Source organism: Antedon mediterranea, chromosome 1 (assembly GCF_964355755.1).
Source record: "Antedon mediterranea chromosome 1, ecAntMedi1.1, whole genome shotgun sequence".
NCBI classification, from domain to species: Eukaryota; Metazoa; Echinodermata; class Crinoidea; order Comatulida; family Antedonidae; genus Antedon; species Antedon mediterranea.
In genome coordinates, this window is record NC_092670.1 from 34,950,493 (window position 1) to 34,971,314 (window position 20,822).

The 20,822-nt window shown below is 36.5% G+C and overlaps 2 protein-coding genes across 2 annotated transcripts; one reads left to right on the forward strand and one right to left on the reverse strand.

The window, feature by feature from the left end:
• Positions 1–7,957: 7,957 nt before the first annotated feature.
• Positions 7,958–14,622, forward strand: LOC140044523 (uncharacterized). The gene is made up of 2 exons (XM_072089069.1): positions 7,958–11,071; positions 14,479–14,622. Exons 1-2 carry the CDS (start codon positions 7,958–7,960, stop codon positions 14,620–14,622), a joined length of 3,258 nt encoding a protein of 1,085 aa, XP_071945170.1.
• A 2,682-nt stretch (positions 14,623–17,304) lies between these two features.
• On the reverse strand, positions 17,305–20,618 carry LOC140049529 (adhesion G-protein coupled receptor D1-like). The gene is made up of 4 exons (XM_072094431.1): positions 20,473–20,618; positions 20,205–20,308; positions 19,749–19,917; positions 17,305–19,036 (listed from the first exon to the last, which is right to left on the reverse strand). The coding sequence occupies exons 1-4, from the start codon at positions 20,512–20,514 to the stop codon at positions 18,971–18,973; spliced, it is 381 nt and encodes a 126-aa protein (XP_071950532.1). The 5' UTR covers positions 20,515–20,618; the 3' UTR covers positions 17,305–18,970.
• Between the last annotated feature and the right edge of the window lie 204 nt (positions 20,619–20,822).

Genomic DNA, 20,822 nt, shown 5'->3' on the forward strand with positions numbered 1-20,822 from the left:
GTAAACTTTGCTAACGTATAAAGTACGATCCTTGTAGTTTGTTGTTCCGGTTGTATTCCCGTGTGTGTTCAATTTACAAACTGCTTATCAAGGTGAGAATGTAGATATGATTGGATTATTGAATGTACTTGGTGTGTGCGTGTCATGGTTTGTGGACATATGCGGTTGTTTCGAAACTAGAGACCCAAGACAAACACGAAAAAAGAAACTCTACAATAAATAAGAAAAAGGAGACACTAAATATTACGAAATAAATAATTATGATTTTCGTATTTGTGTCTTCCCTTTTGTATTTATGGTCTCCCTTTCTGCTTAGTTAGGTATCCAATTTCCTATAATAGGCCTATTAGCTCTCTCTTTGGTATAGTAGGGTCTCCCTTTCGTATACTAATAGGGTTTCCCATTTCAGCAGAGTCTCCCTTTTTGAATAATATTAGGGCCCCCTTCGACAGTATAACATTCTGGTTCGTTTCCAAAAGCAGGGTCTCCCTTTCGCGTGTTGTCGATTCTTGTATCTAGTTTTGAAACACCCAGCCAATTTTCAGATCTTATTCTGTTTATAGCATATCCTGAGTAATGACTAATGTGTCATTCCGTGTCAAATCAACCAAAATTCTGAAAATTGGTACCGGTCACGTCACGGATTTGGTCGGGGTTTTTAGGGTACCTTATACTGAACATGTCATGGAAAGTTGTAGCGCTAGAGTAGTAATAGAAAAGTATATGAGATACACCTATTATGAGGCCAGATTTGCATTATAATATGATAGGAATTGACCCTAGATACCAATTTACAACTTTGTATATTAATTTTAAAGTGTCATAAATCACATTTAAAAACGCAAAAAATATTCAATTACTCAAATTATGTGAATTCTGACGATCATAGTACCCCGTCTTCAATAGGCCATATTTTCAAAACGACTTGGAGTTAAGCGCTAAAACTGTGCATGTGTTCATTATATATAGAGGTTTTCTACAAAAAATGTTCAGCCAAATCCATGACGTCACCCGTACCACCATTGGTTGATTTGACACGGAATTACCCTAATGTGGTTACACTGAAGTAAATACAGTACTATAAAACAATATGTATTAGGACAACACTACCAGATTTGCGTTCAGACGCCATGTGCACGTGCCGCGCGTATTATACGAGTGCTGGTCTGGACTGGCGTAGGACTACTAGTGCACAGAGTAAAGAAATTACAGAGTTGATTCGGTTTATTATTATACAGTTGACTCAAAGTTGTAAACATACGTCTGAATAATATAATACTGTAACACGTATGTATCTAAACTAATATGCCACACACAGTATCCGAATATGTTAATGTTTCCGGTAGAGCTTAGTTGATAATATTTCCAAAAACACTAAAGGAAAACATTATCAATGTTCGTAAAAAGTTTAGTGGAAAAAATTACGGTACTCTAATGGTATAATTACTAAAGTGTAGGAGTATGTTTGTTTACGATTCTGGGTACGTTTTCCATGCGATATGCTAAATGCATGCTAGATTCTCTTAGTAAGTTTTCTTAGCATCAAGATCCAAACGATACTGGAAGCAGAAATAATATGCCAGATCTGGCTTAGGCCTATATTTGGCTTAACAAAGGCCTACATCACACACATATATACTGATTAATTTAATTCATTCGAAATTCTTATTATAACAAACACATTAAAGAAAGCATTTTGTAACAATGTTAAGAATTAAATGTTTGCCTACATAATTTGCTTATAATTATTAAAAATGGTATACTATTAATTTTGTATTACTTTTGTTATTTTGAATTATTGTCAGTATGTTGAGGAGCCTACTCACCACAAGCTTTGCTTTCTTTTAGGCTCCTCCACTTTATATTTATATATTTGTAAAGTGAAATAACAAATGACAAAAAAAAAATGAATGAAATACATTCGGAACCAAGTTTTTAAAGCTCTGTCTCTGATGCTTAAATATGGTAGTGATATGCTCAAATATGGTAGTGATATTCTCAAATATGGTAGTGATAAGACATCATTATGTCTATATATAGCAACATCACATTATTATGGTCACACAAAGTTTGATAGTGAGACAGCTATCAGAATTTGTGACAAAAAATGTGATGTGCCCATATATGGACATGCTGATTGATTGGGGCATATCACTACTATATTTGGGCATATCACTACCATATTTGGGGATATCACTACCATATTTGGGCATATCACTACATATTTAGGCATATCACTACCATATTTGGGCATATCACTAGCATATTTGGGCAAATCACTACCCTATTCGGGTATATCACTACTATATTTGGCCATATCCCTCCGTAATTGGGCACGTTACATCTTTTTTTTTCAAATTAATTAGATAGAATAAATGTGAAATATAATGAAAACATGAAATGAGATAGTGTAGACAGAACTTTTTAATACAAGCAATACACAGGGTTGTATGTGCTAAAGGGAAATATGTGAATATCTCTTTCGTATTTATTATTATATTGTTTAACAAATAAACCACTGTGCTTATCATGTGTGTATCTATATGCAGCCTCTTTCCTTTGTGATTTATACAATGGTCTAAAAAAAGACGTATATACTCATTTATAATAACAGGTATTTTTGATGTAATGAGAAAATTTTAATCCGACATGCCTACGGCAATTTTCACACTTTATTTCAGACCTTACATTTTGCGACAAACGTGTTTTAACCGCATTGAGAGTTGCTTCTAACATTCCCGTCATTTAGAACTGCATTGATTTTTGGTTATAAACTTGTTTAAATACTGATGTTTGTTATTATATATTTATGGGTTTAGTATAATTATAGTATGTAGCCTATAAACTCTGTTCCTATAATATAGAGAGAGGTGCAGAAGGTAGTTCGTTCTATACATTTGCCGCCCTCATGTACAGAAAAAATGGCCGAAATCAAGCGTACCAGCAGGAAATTCAATTCAATTCAAGTTAACATATATTTCTTTCAAATCAAAATAAGAATAAAAAAGAACATTTCTTTTAATTTACAAATATTTTATGGAATTATAAAAGACTGGAAAAGAAAGAAGTGTCTAAAAAAATGTTCTTAACTATTTGAAACATGATTTGGGCGAGAAAATTCATAGTTGAACCATGGAGGTATAAAAATAGATACCTCCATGGTTGAACACATCCTATTGATACTATAATAATAAAAGGAACTGCACATAACATGTCCTATTGGTGAAAATAGTAGGCCTAATAGCAGTACCCTATGCCATGGAAAGAAGAAATCATCTAGTTATTATTCTTTAGGATACAGTAATTATGGAGTGGATTTTATTCAAGGTGAATGTTATCAAAACAGTCACTTATCCCTATTAATTTAAGGAAGCCTAATGAGTCCTCCTTTGCGTAACGTACATCACGTAAATTAACCAATCAATTTCATGTATAAAGTCAGCTGATCTCCCCGGGCAATAATTAAAGATTCAGCCGGGGATTGAGCCTCGGAAACGTAGAAAGTAGCGATCTACAGACAGAGTTAATTCGTGAATGCATCAAATAGCTTAAAGATGATGGCGAATTAGTAATGCAAGTCTAAAGGGGGAGGAAGAGCTATGATCATATAGTATGAGGTACGAACAGGTAGATTATTATCATGTAAACGGGGGTTTAGCTACAGATGTATGGATGTGAAACGCGTTTTATAAGATAAATAAAGTAGGCTTACAGAAAGGTAGACGGGCTTGTGTGAATAGAGGCTTACCGTGTGAATTTGCAACATATAATATAATATCCTGGATTTATATGGCGCCTAATGTTGTGAAACCTCTAAGCTCTGAACATATTATTACCCCAGTCATGTTTTTCATCAAACACGTATGGAAACATACTCCCACAATGCAGCAGTAATCAGCGCAAAGTTGTGTCTTGATCTAACCGGGTACCCATTTATACCTGGATGGAGAGAGGAAAAAGTAAAGTATCTTGCCTAAAGCGTGGTTCTCACTAGCGACGCAACGCAAGGACGTAACGCAACGCAAGTGAATTGACCAATCACAAGCGATGGCTTATTCGCTTGTGATTGCTAACTGTCTATAACTTCGCTTGTCATTGGTTAAAACGCTTGCGTTGCGTTTACGTCCTTACGTTACGTTTAGTGGGAACCAAGCTTAAGGATACAAGCAATGCGGTAGATTCGAACCGCGATCAATAGTCCAACGTCCAGCGCCACACACCATTACCAGGTTGACACAAATGGTCAAGCGGTATGATTACAAAATATCGTGGCTGACCAGAGAGATTTGCATGATGGTTATTAATATAGCACATCTTATATTAATAACATTTCTTTATTTTTTTTTAAAGGCTGTCATAAACGGAGAGATACATAGAAACAATGGATGTGAGGGAGTGAGGGTGGGTGGTGGATCACTGTCGACAGAGTAAAGTGTATTTACTATTCTTTATCATTTGCTTGTGATGTTAACTGATTTAAGCAGAAATGCTAACTGTTAAAAATGTCAGAAACATATCATATAATTTTTAAATACAATGACTCACGTATACTACTGACAACTTTAATCAGATATTATTAAAATATTATCCTTCCGTGTGTGCGATAAGTGTGATTCATACCGTACTGTATGATACAAATATAGATTATCAAGAATATAAATTGATTAATGGAACTGTCGCTTTAAATAAAATTATAATGTGCAAAAGTAAGTTTAATCCAGTAAGTTAATGCATGTTATTGGTTTTAATACACTGAATTATAGAATTGACAATAAAAACACACTGAAAATGCCATGACGGTGCATGCTAGGTTCTAGACGGCGTTTGCACTTGATATTGATAAAAATGTACATATTTTGGCAAACATGGCGTTTCATACGTATAATACTTCCAGCTGATTGAAACGACTGAAGTGTTAAGTGCCTAAATATGACATAGAATGGATGTGCCAAAATATGGTGTATATATACCCAAATATGGTGGTAATATGACATCATCATGTCCATATATGGGCACATCACATAAAGTTTGATAGTGTAGACAGATCCCGAGACAGATCTGAACAACATAACTTTTAAGACAACAATGCAAACGCAGCAAATTACCAAAGCAGATGATAATGGAGTTGTTAATAGGCCTAATACAAACTCACAAGCCCTATAAAATATATCCTATTTCCGATGGTTGACTGTCTTTATGTATGGCGCGCCAAGCTGTCATTTATTCGGAAATAAAGATATCTTAGTAAAAGGATCCCAATGGAAATAAGCTGATAAGCTTTTTGGGCTATCCTGGAAAGTCTTTTATAAATGTATTATTTGTAATGTCCGTAATTTATGTTATCACTTTGTATGTATTTTTTATGATGATTTTCCAAATAAATTCAAATCAAATCAAATCAAAACTAAGATATCTTAGTTTAAAACTAGGATATCTCTATTAATAGAGATATCTCTATTTAAAACTAAGATATCTCTCTTAAAAACTAAGATGTCTCTATTTAAAACTAAGATATCTTAGTTTTAAATAGAGATATCTCTGTTATTATCTCTGCTATTACTTGAATAAATGATAGCTTGGCGCGCCATATATGTCTACTCTCTCCACTCTCTACCATGTGCTATCTAAACCCTGTATGTACCCCCTATTTCATTGGCTTTAGATACCTCACACAAAAAACATATTCAACCTTCAAATTCTACAATTACATGAACAACTACACAAGTTGAAACACAACACAGGATGAACAAATTACTGATAAGATAAGCAATTAATTAAGAATCAGTCAATCAAGACAATAAAATACCAAATACACAAATAATCTAATCCGAAAACATTGAAGTCTATAGGAGTGGGTTCGATTTAGAAGCGGATTATTTATATTAGCGCTGAAAGAAGTATGTCACTGTTTAGTCAGATTTAATACCACCCTGGCCTAAGCATGACCTGTATTTTATTAATGGTTTTACTAATATTACAATAATATACAGATCCTGCACCCCAACAAACTACTATGTAAATTATAAAGCATTGTTACAGTAAAGCTATCCACTTATTCTATTCAATATGTGCTGTATAAGCGTAGTGTATAGGCCTATACGTCGATCAATCAGAGATATAATAATAAAAAATGTATAGGCCTAACATTAGATATCTCCTTAATTGATCTAACATGGGATATTAAAGTTTGACCAGCTCCGTGGTGTGGTTGATCCATGATTTAGGAGCAAATGGACCCAGGGCCTACAAATTAAAAAATTGGGGTGCCGAACCTATAATTATAGCCTAATGTCATATCATTTTCTACAAAATGCGACTGGTTTCTCCACCCCCTTATGGAATATTAAAGGTGGACCAGCTCCGTGGTGTCGTTGATCCAGGATTTTGGAGGAAATGGGCGCAGGGCCTAAAAAAAAAAAAAATAGGTGCTTTACACAACCTAATGCGACTGGTTGCACACCACTTGACCAGCCTAGCTATGTGCTTCCCTATAATATTTAATATTATAAGCGGCTACTCACCCTACTTGGTTATTGGTTCTTGTTTAGTCCTACCGTTCCTTACTCCCTCCACAGAAAACTGAAGTATCACTATCAGGCAACTATGACTGCTCAGTTCATAACTTAAATCTTCCGGTTGTCTTAAATCACTGACTGCAGTTCAGCTCGCCAGCTTGTATCAGATAGCAGACAACAGACAAGGATGGTAAGAGGAAGGAAAAGGGTAAAGTGTGGACAGTAAAGCCCCGGGTGTGAAAATGCCTTGACCTTCTAACAAATTAAGTGGATGGGGGGATTTCTAAATATGAATCGGCCTAGATCTAGACATAAATGGCTAAACTTGCTAGTATGCCGAGCCGATGCCGAGTCAAAAAAGTGTTTGATTCGCTTCAGTGAGAAAGCAATGCGCAGAATTGCCAGTACATTTGTGTTGTAACACCCAGTGTCATTGGAGCGTTGTGTCTGTCATTTTATTTATGTTTTTTATGCGGCCAACCGTACCAACGGGAAGATTATTATACAACGTTCCTGCAATTTATATATTACTGTACATTTATTTCATTTATTTACGCGGAACTTGTACAAATAACGAATAAATCATTTTTAAAATCAGTGTTTAAAAATAAATCGTACCCGGATAGTCCTTATCGTATATACAGTACATTTTTATACAAAACATTATTACACCGTAGGCCTACATATCTTTTTGCAAAAAAAGGTAACGTGGTGCAAAATGCGTATTTAAGAAGAGTTGCGGCTGAGATGTCAAGCTATAACTCTTTTTCCAAAAGAACTTGCACCCATGGTTTTTACATAGCAATCGTAATTATTAAGAGATGCAGCAGTTTTACACGTGCCGTCCACTATATCTATGTCTTACTATTCGTTGCACAGCCGATAAAGTAGGCTATTACTCGATCTATCAAACATTATTTTATAGACTGCAAGAGTTACGGACACGATGATACCAGATATCAACTTTGGTAGAAAATACGACACGTGGATACAGTTTTAATATATCAGGATGTTAATAATTACGGTTGCTATGTAAACACCATGGGTGCAAGTTCTTTCAGGAAAAGGGTTATATCGTTACAATTACATGTCAACTAGTTACGTCTCAGCCGCAACTCCAATATTCAATCTAGTAAATGTTATATTCCACCAGTAAGCCTACGGCAAACTTTTTAATTGTCAGTCAGGAGGGAATCATATAATTTCACTCGAAAAAGATACGAAGGAATCCGGCGCTGTTACAACCGTTAATGTAGAAAACGCCAGCTTATGTCGAAACAACCGTTAATGTAGAACAATCCACCGCTTATGTAGTAAAACCTCCAGCTTATGTAGAAACACCAACAGCTTATGTAGTAAATAAAAACCAACACCAGCTAATGTAGAAACGGTCAACAGCTTATGTAGTAACGAAAATTGCCTCCCAGCTTATGTAGTCAACTATGTTGACCTATAACTATAGCTACTCAAAGCTACTTAACCTGAGACAATATGCTGGAAAAATTACTACTGCGGTTGGAAGTGTTTTGAAAGACTTGGGAATTTTCCATTATAGAGGTACCCGTGGTGGACGCAAGTCAAAATTTCACACAAAGAGTAATAAAGATATAGATTCTAAAAACCTTTCTAACATAAACAAGAAAGTACAAGAAGCAGTTAGGAAAAAAAAGCCTGCAAAATATTTTCATTGGCGAGCAGGACAGAATAATGTTAATACCTGCTCAGATGACTTCTTACTACATGAAACCCTCATTCAAATTAAAGCAGCAAACCTTGACATCGTGTGTATGCAGGAAGTGAGACGGATTGGTACCGGTGCAATCTCACATGAGGGCTACAATGTATACTGGACTGGACTGAAAATCAAAAAGATGTATGGGGTTGCTATTGCCATCAAACAGTCACCCCATATCAAAGTGTCTAATGTTTATTATGTTTATGAACGTCTAATGGCAATAGACGTCACAATAAAAAATTGTAAATTAAGAATTGTGTCTGCGTACTCTCCTACGGAATCCGGTTCAGAATCATCAAAGGATATTTTCTATGCAAAACTCTCCAAAGTAACAAGAGTCGAGAACAACACAAAACTCTTACTGATGGGAGACTTTAATGCAACATCAACAATAACAACCAGAAAATCACTCTTTGATGGAAACCTACATAGATTTCAAGACACAGATGACATTAGTAACGACAATGGCACAAGACTCATCAACTACTGCTCTGACTTCAAGCTATGCATACTGAACACCTGGTTTGACCATCCAAACGTTCATCGGATCACTTGGCATAGCAACGATGGTGTTACAAAGAAAATACTAGATTACAACATATGTGATCACTGGTTGAGGAAGTATGTTACTGACACAAGAGTCTATAACAACTATTATCTTTCGTCGGATCATAGAATCCTTGTGAGTAATATGACAACACCAGCCAACAAAGCAGCCAGGTGGAAGAAGCATAAAAAGAAAAAACAGAGCAAGAGAGCCAACATGAGTAAACTTAAAGATCGAGAAGTAAGAAATAATGTTAAAACAAAGATAGAAGAAGAAATTAATAAAATTACTTCTCCTGAAAAGACAACAACCACTACATCAACTGAGCGCTATACAACACTTATGACAGTGCTAAATAAGGCAGTTGAAGAAGTCCCGAAGAAAACAAGAAACCAAAATGCTCATCCCTGGGATGGTGATGAAAGACTACAACAGCTTATAAAAGAAAGAAAGAATATTAACAAAAGCATAGTTACCTACAAAGAAGAGGAGATCAAGGCTATGCAGAAAGCAATTAAGATAAGGGTGAAGGAACTACGGAATGAATATTTGTATGAAGAAGCAAGCAAGTTAAATGAAGCCCACCAAAATAGAAAAATATTTGATTTATGGAGAAAAGCTAAGGAGCACGGTGATGTTATAAGAAAAGCACCAAAGCCTATAAAATGTCCTGGATTACGTGAACACTTTAAAGATCACTTTAATCCAGACCAATCTAGCCTTAAAATCCCAGATGAAATTAGCATACCTCCAGAATATATTATCAACCTGAGACAACCAGAATTTGAGATGGACAATGAACCTCCGTCCAAGAAAGAAATTATTGATGCAATCGGACATCTAAAAGGTCGCAAAGCTACCCTAGATGTCGCTTCTGAAATGTTGCAAGTCGCCACAGAGAACCCAGTATTCGTCGACCATGTACATAGACTGTTTGAGGAAATTTGGAGAACGAAAGAAGTACCAAGTGATTGGGGACTGTCCAAATTAACAACCATTTGGAAAAAAAAAGGCAGTCCACTTGATCCATCAATGTATAGAGGAATATCAATTGGGTCTACATTTTCAAAGATACTTATGGTTATCATTCTTTCACGTTTTTCCATCTTTTATGAAAGTCAACTTCTACGCACACAGTTTGGATTCAGGTCCAACAGAGGGTGCAATGATGCTATATATGTAATCAAGCAGATCCAGGAAATTGCGTATCGCTCAAATCGCAAACTCTATACATGCTTCATTGATTTAACAGCAGCATTCGACCATGTGAATCGTAATCTTCTTTTCCTAAGCGTTCGTAATAGGTTTCACTTAAACCAGTCTACTACTATGATTGACATTATACAATCACTGTACAGCTCAACGAAAGCATACCTTGCTGACGACGATCCGAGTGATGATAAGTTCGAAACATCTTCTGGGGTGCGACAGGGTGGTATTGAGAGTACCAGCATGTTTAACCAATATTTTGATTACGTTATTAGAGTGTTCAAACAACGCTGTAAAGATGCTAGTTTGGATGGCCTAATGATACAATACCTAATTCCTATTGAAGCTACAAATCGTGCTCAAAGATGTAAAGCACCATCAAGGGGCATCTATGACGACTTTGAAAGTGGCTATGCTGACGACTTTGCTGTAAGCTCCTGGTCACAAGAAGAACTGCAAACCATTGTGAACATCTTGAATAAAGTTTGTCTGGAATTTGGCCTAAGAATTAGTGCCCCCAAAACAGAAACCATTATATGGAACTGGAAAGAGGAAGTTGAAGAATACCCAAGATGCATCATACAAATTGGCGGCGTACACATTAACAACGTAACACACTTTAGATACCTTGGTGTATGGGCTACCTACAATGATGTTCATATTGGAGATCAAGAAGTAAAATACAGAATCAATTCAGCCAAAGGAGCATTTGCAGAGAATAGGGCATTGCTTACCAACAGAACGATCCACCTACAAACAAGAATGATGTTTCTTAATGGTCTAGTTAGGAGTAGACTCACCTATGGTTGCCATGCTTGGAGGGCAACAGGAAGTGAAATGTCCAAACTTAGCACAACATACAAAACCTTCCTAAGACGAATGCTAGTGAATGGCTTTCAAAGAGTCTGCCCACCAAACCATGTAGACATATCCTCAGATGAAGAAACAGATGAAAACTATATAGACTGGCGTTACGTAATTGATAATGACGATCTCTACAAAATTACTGGCTGTCAACCGCTAGAAGAATATGTCTACAAGCAACAATTCAACTGGATCGGACATGTAATTAGAAAAGAAAATGAAGATCCTACAAAAATTCTTACTTTTCACACAACACAAAGTAAACGAAGAGGTCGGAAGATACCATCAGTACTTGATAGAGTTGTACAACAAAGTCAACTTACTAGATGCAACTTCATTAGAGCCTGCTTCAACAGAAATTTGTAATTCCCAGCAATGTTTTAACTGTATATATGAACTGTTTTATAAGTTGTTTTGTGACTGTGTAATTTGGTAGTAGTCACTCTCATACTGTAGGCCTACATTTAAAAGTAACACATCCAAATGCCAACTTCAAGTCAATGGCTACCAGATGTCTCTGTGAGACGGTTATTTGAACCAGTACCAGTACCAGTACCAGTTACTATCGCCAGCTAATGTAGAAAATGTTATATATTTTACAAAAATGTCTAAATCATGTGCAAATGCATCGATATTAACTTAGCTATCAGTCTTTCCACCTCTCGTAAGCAACCAACTTTCTAAAACGACCACACATCGTAAGCTACCATCTCTGTTAAGGGACCGCTTCTCATAATCGACCACCTCTCGTAAGGGATCACCTCCTCTCATAAGGGACCACTTCTCATAGTTGACCATCTCTCGTAAGTGACCACCTCTCTTAACGACCACACCTCTCGTAAGTGACCACCTCTTTTAAGGGACCACGACCTCTTTCTCTCTATTAAAGGACCGCTTCTCATAATCGTCAGTGACAACTGTTTTAAAAGACCACCTCTCTTAACGACCCCACCTCTCGTAAGTGACGACCTCTTTTAAAGGACCACTTTCTCTGTTAGAGACTGCTTCTAATTATCGACCATATCTCGTAAGCGACCACCTTAACGACCACACCACTCGTCAGTGGCGACCTCTTTTAAAAAGCCAGCACCTCCTCTATTTAAGGACCGCTTCTCATAATCGACCTTCACCCGTTACATCGACCTCTGGAAAGTTACTACCTCTATTGAACGACCGCCGTCTCTGTTCAGGTGCCACTTCTCATCATTAACCATCTCCCGTAAGCGACCACCTCAACGACCACACCACTTGTCAGTGACGACCTCTTTTAAAGGACTACCACCTCTATTTAAGGACCGCTTCTCATAACCGACTTTGTCCGTCACATCGAGCTCTGGAAAGTGACTACCTCTATGGAACGACCACCGTCTCTGTTAAGGGGCCGCTTCTCATCATTGACCACCTCTCGTAAGCAACCACATTAAGAGATAGTCGATTATGAGAAGCGGTCCTTTAATAGAGAGAAAGAGGTCGTGGTCCCTTAAAAGAGGTGGTCATTTACGAGAGGTGTGGTCGTTAAGAGAGATGGTCGCTTACGAGAGGTGATCGATTATGGAAAGCGGTTCCTTGTGAGAGAAGGTGATCAATTACGAGAGGTGGTCGATTATAAGAAGTGGTCCCTTAACAGAAACGGTGGAAGTTCAATAGAGGTGGGCAATTCAATTGAGAAGCGGTCCTTTAATAGAGAGAAATATGTCGTGGTGCCTTAAAAAAGGTGGTCATTTACGAGAGGTGGTCGCTTACGAGAGGTGCAGTGGTCGATTATTAGAAGCGGTCCCTTATGAGAGGAGGTGATCCCTTAGAAAGTTGGTTGCTTACGAGAGGTGGAAAGACTGATAGCTAAGTAAAGATCGATGCATTTGCACATGATTTAGACATTTTTGTAAAATATGTAACATTTTCTACATTAGCTGGCGATAGTAACTACATAAGCTGGGAGGCATTTTTCGTTACTACATAAGCTGGTGACCGTTTCTACATTAGCTGGTGTTGGTTTTTATTTACTACATAAGCTGTTGGTGTTTCTACATAAGCTGGAGGTTTTACTACATAAGCGGTGGATTGTTCTACATTAACGGTTGTTTCGACATAAGCTGGCGTTTTCTACATTAACGGTTGTAACAGGCGCTATAAACATATTTGAACATGTATTACAATAGTGGGGGTGAGGGGGAGGTTGTTTGAAGATAAGACACGTGACAATGTTGACCCCCTCCGCCCCCCCCTCCCACACACAATCCCCCACCACTAGTTGCACTGAGGATTTAGCAACAATTCATGGTTATACACAAAACAAATGAATTTTGTCTGCAGAACACAATCGCATCCTCTTACAAATGCAATATGAAAAGTATTTTTCATTTCATTTCTTTATTCGAATTCATAAAATAACACAACATAAAAAAAATACAAAGAATGAATTCAGGGTAACACAAAAAAGTAACCAAAGGTCAAACTTATTTCCATTGTGGCCCTTACATGGGCATATCACTACCATATTTGGGCACATAACACTTTTTGTCAAACTAGTTTAATAGTGTAGACAGAGCTTAAGTTTCAGACAAGAATTCCCAACCAGACGATCAGTTGCATTGCATTTTTTTTCATAATCATCATTTTTAATTTTACGAGGAAACCGCCACTCCCAAGTTTATAACGACTTTATAATAGCGTGATCGATTTCTTCAAAACTCTTTCTGATTAATGTGCACGTCTAGATGGGTGTGTTATACAAATAACAAAACGTATTATATCGACAAAATAATGAAACATTGTGATATACATCATCATCAATGGGTCATTATGTTGAGAAGCGCGCGTGTGGCAGACAAACAATTATTAATGTTACAATACTGTCTTTTGTCTCCATTTATATTTTTTATCATCAAATGTGACATTAATTTCAATACCTTTTCATAAGTCGTATTAGTCATTCGCATGAGTCATAGAAAATAATGTGTTACGAGGTACTACGGTAAATACAAGTCGAACTACATTAGTTTATGATAAACTATTTTGAAGTAGCTTTTGCGTCAGGGAGCTATAAGTTAATTAGTCAGATGTAGATTAATAAAATGTGGAAATGCCTATCCACCAAAGAAAAGCCACAGCAGCAACAACAACAGCAACAACAATAATGGTATTCTTATATTATAGCGTTTACGATGTTTCTAAACGCTTTACACACAAAAATGATCCATAAAATATCTTATAAGATAACAAACAAAAAAAGAGCAGAAGAACCATTTACACCATGTTCTCCAACATTTTGGAGCTACCATGATATATATGACTATGAGAGCTTGCCGGAACATATTCACAGGAGCTCGAATAAATACTACTTTCTAAAATAAAATGAATTGTTTTTATAACCGTTGTGCCCCCTCCTCACACCCTCAACTCAAAGTATTTAAGAGAGTAGTGGTGAGAGGAACAAAGAAGAACGAAAAGTAGTTCTACTAGGGGATCTTATTAGGCCACTACTTTGTTCTCCTCCATTCAGAAACTGCAAAAGAAGGAGGTTTTTATTCAACCACCGGTCTTTATCATCAGTGGTCTATTAAGTCATTAATGTGAATGATAAAGTAATTGTAATGATCGATGTTTAGGAATGTTTAGCGGAATTAATAACATCATCAAATTCTCGGCATCTTTGGAATGTCACACGTTTCCTTGAATTAACAGTTACTAATGAGATTCGTAATGGCATACTTATTAAAACCACGGATAAACCATGGAATTGTAATGTATGACCATTTAAAAATGTAATTAGGATACGTGTCTTTAAAACAATAACTCTGCGCGAAAACAGGTGTAAAAGAATAGATGGAAAAAGGATGAACCACGATGACGTCACTAAAAATACTGTAAATAAACAAATGCAGAGCTTACGTTTTTGTATGCGTTAGAGTTAAACAAAAATGAAACAGTTACTCTGAGCGAAAAAGGGTGTAAAAAAGGATGGGAAAATGATGAACCACGATGACGTCACTAAAAAGAGAGTTGGGTATACTGTACTCTGTAAATAAACAAATGCAGATCTTCTTACGTTTTTGAATGAGGTAAAATTAAATAAATATGATGAAGAAAAAAAAAACCCGTGTAAAACACTATACCAAAAATCAGTTTATAATACCTCTAGGCCTAATTTCATTTGACTTTTTATTAACTGAAAACACGTAATAACTGAGCAATATTACATTATTCCCCAAAGCACACTTTACTGCTTTCGCAATTTAATCTACGTATATACCATAAATTAATTTCCGTAAACACAAACATTAACTTGCTTGTAATCAAAGATGTTAAAATAATGCTAAAATGAAATTAGTGGGCAGTGACGTAACGGAACCAGAATTTCCAAACGTAGGCCTAAATGTAATTTCTCTATCTTTGTTTTGTGAAGTTATTTGTTGTTTGTTATCAATAAAGAAAACAAGACGCAACCGACCAACATCCTATAACAAGAAGGAAATGCGTAGGACACTGTATGCAATAATACAATATAATATTCTATTTTAAGGAAATTCTACGTCATTAGGGAACTTCCCGACTGCGTGTCTGGTCCGCACACTTTGGGGGCGATTATTATGATCGCTTATGATACCTTAGTTTCTTTGTCCCTTTTAGGTCCATACCACGAAGATTACACAAATAGTCGAACAGACTCACCGCAATTTCCTTTTTAAGTTCGAGATTAACAATCTTTTATGGATTTATTATATTTAATAAACCCTCCCAACAATTTGGTAAACTTGATTGATAAAGCAGAAACGTCTTGGGTTTAATTTAAATATAGCATTGTTTACAATATTGCAGCGCATACAACAGATGAAAAATTATGAACCGCGATGACGTCACTAATATAAGAGTTGGTTAGGCCTATACTGAAAATAAACAAATGCAGGTCCTCTTACGTTTTTGTATGCGGTAGAGTTAACAAATATAAAACACATACTGGGCCAGTTATTATGCCCACAGCATTTTATCTTACCGCTTAATTTTTAGTATAGGTTCTGTCAGAGCGTCGTTAGGCATATCCACCACCAAAGGAAGAAAGGGGGAGGGGTAGGCATATACCTCTTTCTGAATTTAACCGCGATCTTTATCTTAAAACACGGTGATTGAATTATGATGAAACAGAAACTTGTTATGAACAATCAGAAAATGATGTGACGCATATGTAAATAATTATGAGAGCCCATAACGACAGGCGTTAATTACGTTATAACAAGGAAACATGGTTTCCAATTGCACGGTAAACAAGCACAAATACAATTTCCGACAAGTTTTCCGACCGCTTCTCAAATCAAAACAGACTATCATACACCGTAAACAAGAAAGATTTCTTACCAAAAAACACCGCTCGCTTGTTGACGTAACAGTTTTAAAGATATATTGTCCTCCTGAAATTTTTGTTTTCTTTAATTTTTTTTATGTCATTTTATGTCACATAATATTTCAAAAATAGAGGAATTATTTTACAACATATTGACGTTACACTTGGTTACCTTTCTGATGTTGATGTAATATACATTTTTATATTATATTAAAGTGCCATCGCATATTCAGAGTGATCGCGTAGACTGTGCTATAGGCCTATTCTTTTATTAAAACATTCCCTAGATATTTCAACAATAAATCATGTTTTTAATCTTTTAACCAAATTTAACGATTGTTTGAACAGAACGTGTGTTATTTCAAAAGAATCTATTTTGCGTCTGTAGTTTACCGTTGGGGACAATAATACTGCCTGATCTTTTGACACTATTTTGGTTCATAAACTGTCTCAATTCCCACGTAACAAATTTGAGATTTTTACTGAGTTGTTAGGCCTCCTACGTATACAGTACACGATTGTGTCGTTCGTGGTTTTTTCTTATAAAATATACCTTTGCAACGTCAGAATTGATAGCCCAAATCTGTATCTAATTTGTCATTTTTTTATGTTAGTTTACCAAAAAAATGGAAAATAAAATGTGTTTGTAAGCTCAGGCATTATATGTATGAAACGCCGTATGTGCCAAAATATTTATCTTTTACTAATATTAAGTCGAAAAAGAACGTAGACTACAACATTGATTACCCTACTTGGCCGGCAGCAGCTATTCATATTCATATTCTGTCCTGATTTGTTGCATGTCATGTCAAGGTCGTAGTTTGTCTACAAAAAGCTGGCCTAAGACGACCTATGTCAAGTTTACGTCTTTTGCTCTTTGCGGATGAAATCAATTATTGTAGTCCACGATTGTGTACTGTCAGTGAGAGTTTTTTGTTGTTGCAATGAGAAGCGTTCTACTAGTATAGACATTCGGTTTGTGTTTTTAGGCAGACCCTGCGTCATCAAAACTACATTAAGCTGGGCATTAATAGGCCATGATTGGGTCGCAGCAGCACCCACTTGCACTTTTCTAGTAATAGTATACTAGAAGAGAAATTGTTCTTTTTTTGTTGCTTCGAAAGTAATATTAGTCCAACTGAAATTATTTCAAAATAATCACATATACTGCTGATACATATAGTCGTGTTTTATTACCAACAAGCTGGTGCAAACGTAACATTAAATAAACTCATCCTTTACTAGGACAATCAGAAACCAGGTCAAAATCCAAACGTTAAAACACATTAGGCCTATGACAGTACTACTATATAGTATATCTCTATATCCCTTATTAATATTAGTGAAACCACACTTCCATGGTGGTATAACCCCTAGGAGGATAAATTCCATACAGTCATGTAATCTGGATTGGCCGTATCTTAAAAACACCTTGATCTCTTTTTATTTATCAATTTAAACAAAAGAAAGGAAACCATGGGCCAAGTAATGGCCCAACACAGACGCGGGAACCTCTTTACTTTCCCCTGAATAGGGGTGTCCTAAGGGTGAAGTTCTATTGTGCAGATGTTGCATGCTCAAAAGACAACTATTCAGTCAGGGGGAAAATGGCAAAATGTTTCCTACTTTCTAGGATTTTTATCAGATAATCTATATTGTTTGACAACTCTTGTAACATGACCACAGTGCTGATTTTTCCATTTTCCCTCTAACTGGACACAGAACCAGTTGATGCCAAGTTACGGTAATGCCAAATTAGAGGATTTTTCCAGCGAGATGGACGTAAGCAACGCAAGCGAGTTGACCAATGACAAGCGACTGTTCGAAATCCATCGCTTGTGATTGGTCAAGTTACTTGCGTTGCGCCTTGTCCTTGCTATATAAAATATCATTGGGATTTTATCAGTTCTCGTCTAAGCGTGATGTCAGTTCCGTTGAACAATACTCAATGTCAACACATAACATTATCAGTGTACGTGACCGGACGAAGTGGTGCTAAGCAATAACCTCATTACAAAAATATTACGACCTTTACATTTTAATTTCCACAAATTTAATTAGAAAACCTAGAAAGTATTATGGTCCCAATTGAAAAAAATTGAAGGCAGAACTTGCTTTTAGACGAGTTACAAATTAAATCCAACATAGGGAATTTCCCAAGTGAGTTTTCACTAGAAAATCTGTATGGTTTTAATATTTAAAAAACTTCCGAAGAAGTGCTAAACAGTTATCGGTTAAAAGTAATGACGTATAAATTATTTTCACGACTTGCCGTGCGATTACGTGTCAATATACTAAAATGTTTCTGATTGCGCGTAGTCACGTGGTACGTCGTGAAACGAATAGTATTACACATAAACAGCCATTATTGTGCGATGTGTAAAATAGGCGTGGTACATATGGCTACAACATTAAATAAAATGTGACTACAGACCATGCGTTAGATGTATAAGCGAACCGACTGTGCGTTACGTGTATAAGAAGAAATACGGCGGCGGTACGGTACGGTAAATACACATTTTACGGTTAAACAATTATCATTAATTTAAATAATTCTAATAAATATAAGTCATCATTTTTCTCCATTCAAGGCAACGCTCCAACGTGCACTAGGCCCAAAATTTACATATCATTAAAAAAAAAACGTCAACTTCAGGGCGCTGAACGGTCATAATCAAATGAACTGAATGTCGTAATTCACAATGGCTCTGCATAATCGGTTGCAAAATGAGGGCGCTATAATATTTGAAGCGAATTTCACCTTACGTCATATCTGTTTCGGTAGTTACTCGATTAGACTTGAAACGTTGTTGAAAACATTCCTTCATCTGAAGAGATTTAAATATGAATTACAAAACTAGCTTTATCATCATGTCAGTTCTCAATGCGTGGTGCTTTAAAAGCGATTCCACCACAAGGCGAATTTGTTCGCGCGAATCAAAGCGTAAGATTATATACGCATGCGTAGATAGTGATTTGAGAGATGTAATCATGAATACGCATTTGCGTATAAGCTGGCGCTTTCAAGGCGAAATTGTTCGCGCGAATCCAACGTTTCAAAGAGAAAAAATCGCCTACTCTCTTTCCACTACACGATGAGCGAATAGCTGCGACGTTCATGTTCCTCGCGTGGTTGCTGAGCATTTCGATTCGCATGAGTGCTCATGAAAGCGTCATATTCATTTCCTGAGCTCCGCAATATTTCGCTGCACAAAAAGTAGAAACAATTCGAACTAGTAAATTTCGCTGAAGCGAAAAATCAAAGGAACTGGAATTCGTCGAAGAAGGGAGTATGACAGACAGAAACTCGAATACGCATGCGCATAGCATGACGCTTTCGATTCGCGCGAACAAATTCGCCTAGTGGAAAATCGGCTTTATGGAACTTCGACTTTAAGGGTTTCAATGTGATAACATGCTACATTAGGCGGCGTAGAAAATAGTGATTTCTGCCATTGGAAATTGAAATAGCGGTTATAAGAACAGTTCCATTCAACTATGAATTGGAAAAAATACAATTTAAAAAAGAAAACCGCTTACCTCATTGTCAAACACACAGTATATAAGAAATATAAAAAGTCCTTGACAACCATTCAGAATGTTGAAAATATATTCAACAAACTTAGCGTTAGAACCAATAGCAAACGGTCCAATAAGCCACGTGGTACCCATGAGGGGCAGCAGCATGATAGTACCTCTTGCAGCCTTTCTGAAAATATAAAACATTCTTCTTTTTTAGTCTTTCACAACCAACCAACTAGACACGTGTTGATGATGAATAAATTTCGCACAACTTACCCGGGTGGTTCAGCGACCCGAATAACTTTTTACACCGACCAACATTCCCGCTTTTCTGCGTCCCGAGTACGACTCAGGTTACACAATTGTAGATCAACTCCGCATTTTTGCTGTTGGCGGTGTAAAAGGAAGGAGTATTGACGTCTAAAACTAGGAAACGCCAGTAATGCCTAAACAACTAAAATCAGCTTTAAATACCTGAATTGCTTCAACTTGTTGCTTTGTGTCATTGACTTCCCCACCACTCTTCTAGATCGTCGGTATATTGTTCTTACGACAACATACATGATAACTGTGTTTATCTGTAAAAATGAATATGCATGATCAAGCCATCCATGCAATGCTCTGTAATAATTTATTTGATTTTAATACATAAACTTTAGTTCAGTTAATTAATTATTTAAAAAAAACAACACGCAAAAACCGATTTCATAATATTATTCATGTATGTATACTATAACTTTACCAAAACAATGACAATGGCTGGTAACACAAATGTCCATATCATTCCAGTTTTTCGACTAAGCCAACAGCTGGAAAGAACAAAGCAATATGATATTATAGGACTGCAATCAAACTTTGTCGATAATACCCTTTCACACCAAAACTCCATCTACAGAGACACCCTGGAGTTTGTGATCATTCAAAACCAAAACCGTATCCGGATATTCACCCCCTGGACATTTACCCCCCGGAAAACTACCCCCCGGACAACCACCACCTGGACCACTACCCCCTTAGGACAACTACCCCTTTAGGACAACTACCCCCCGGACAAATACCCACCGGACAACTACCCCCTTAGGACAACAACCC

Bases quoted from the DNA above. Each gene is read 5' to 3' on its own strand.
- LOC140044523 (XM_072089069.1), top strand. From the start codon at position 7,958: ATGTTGACCTATAACTATAGCTACTCAAAGCTACTTAACCTGAGACAA. The intron at 11,072-14,478 runs GTAATTAGAAAA...ATCGATGTTTAG, and splicing joins AATTCAACTGGATCGGACAT to GAATGTTTAGCGGAATTAAT.
- LOC140049529 (XM_072094431.1), bottom strand. From the start codon at position 20,514: ATGATATGGACATTTGTGTTACCAGCCATTGTCATTGTTTTG. The intron at 20,309-20,472 runs GTAAAGTTATAG...TCATTTTTACAG, and splicing joins CAGCCATTGTCATTGTTTTG to ATAAACACAGTTATCATGTA. The intron at 19,918-20,204 runs GTATTTAAAGCT...TTATATTTTCAG, and splicing joins AACAAGTTGAAGCAATTCAG to AAAGGCTGCAAGAGGTACTA.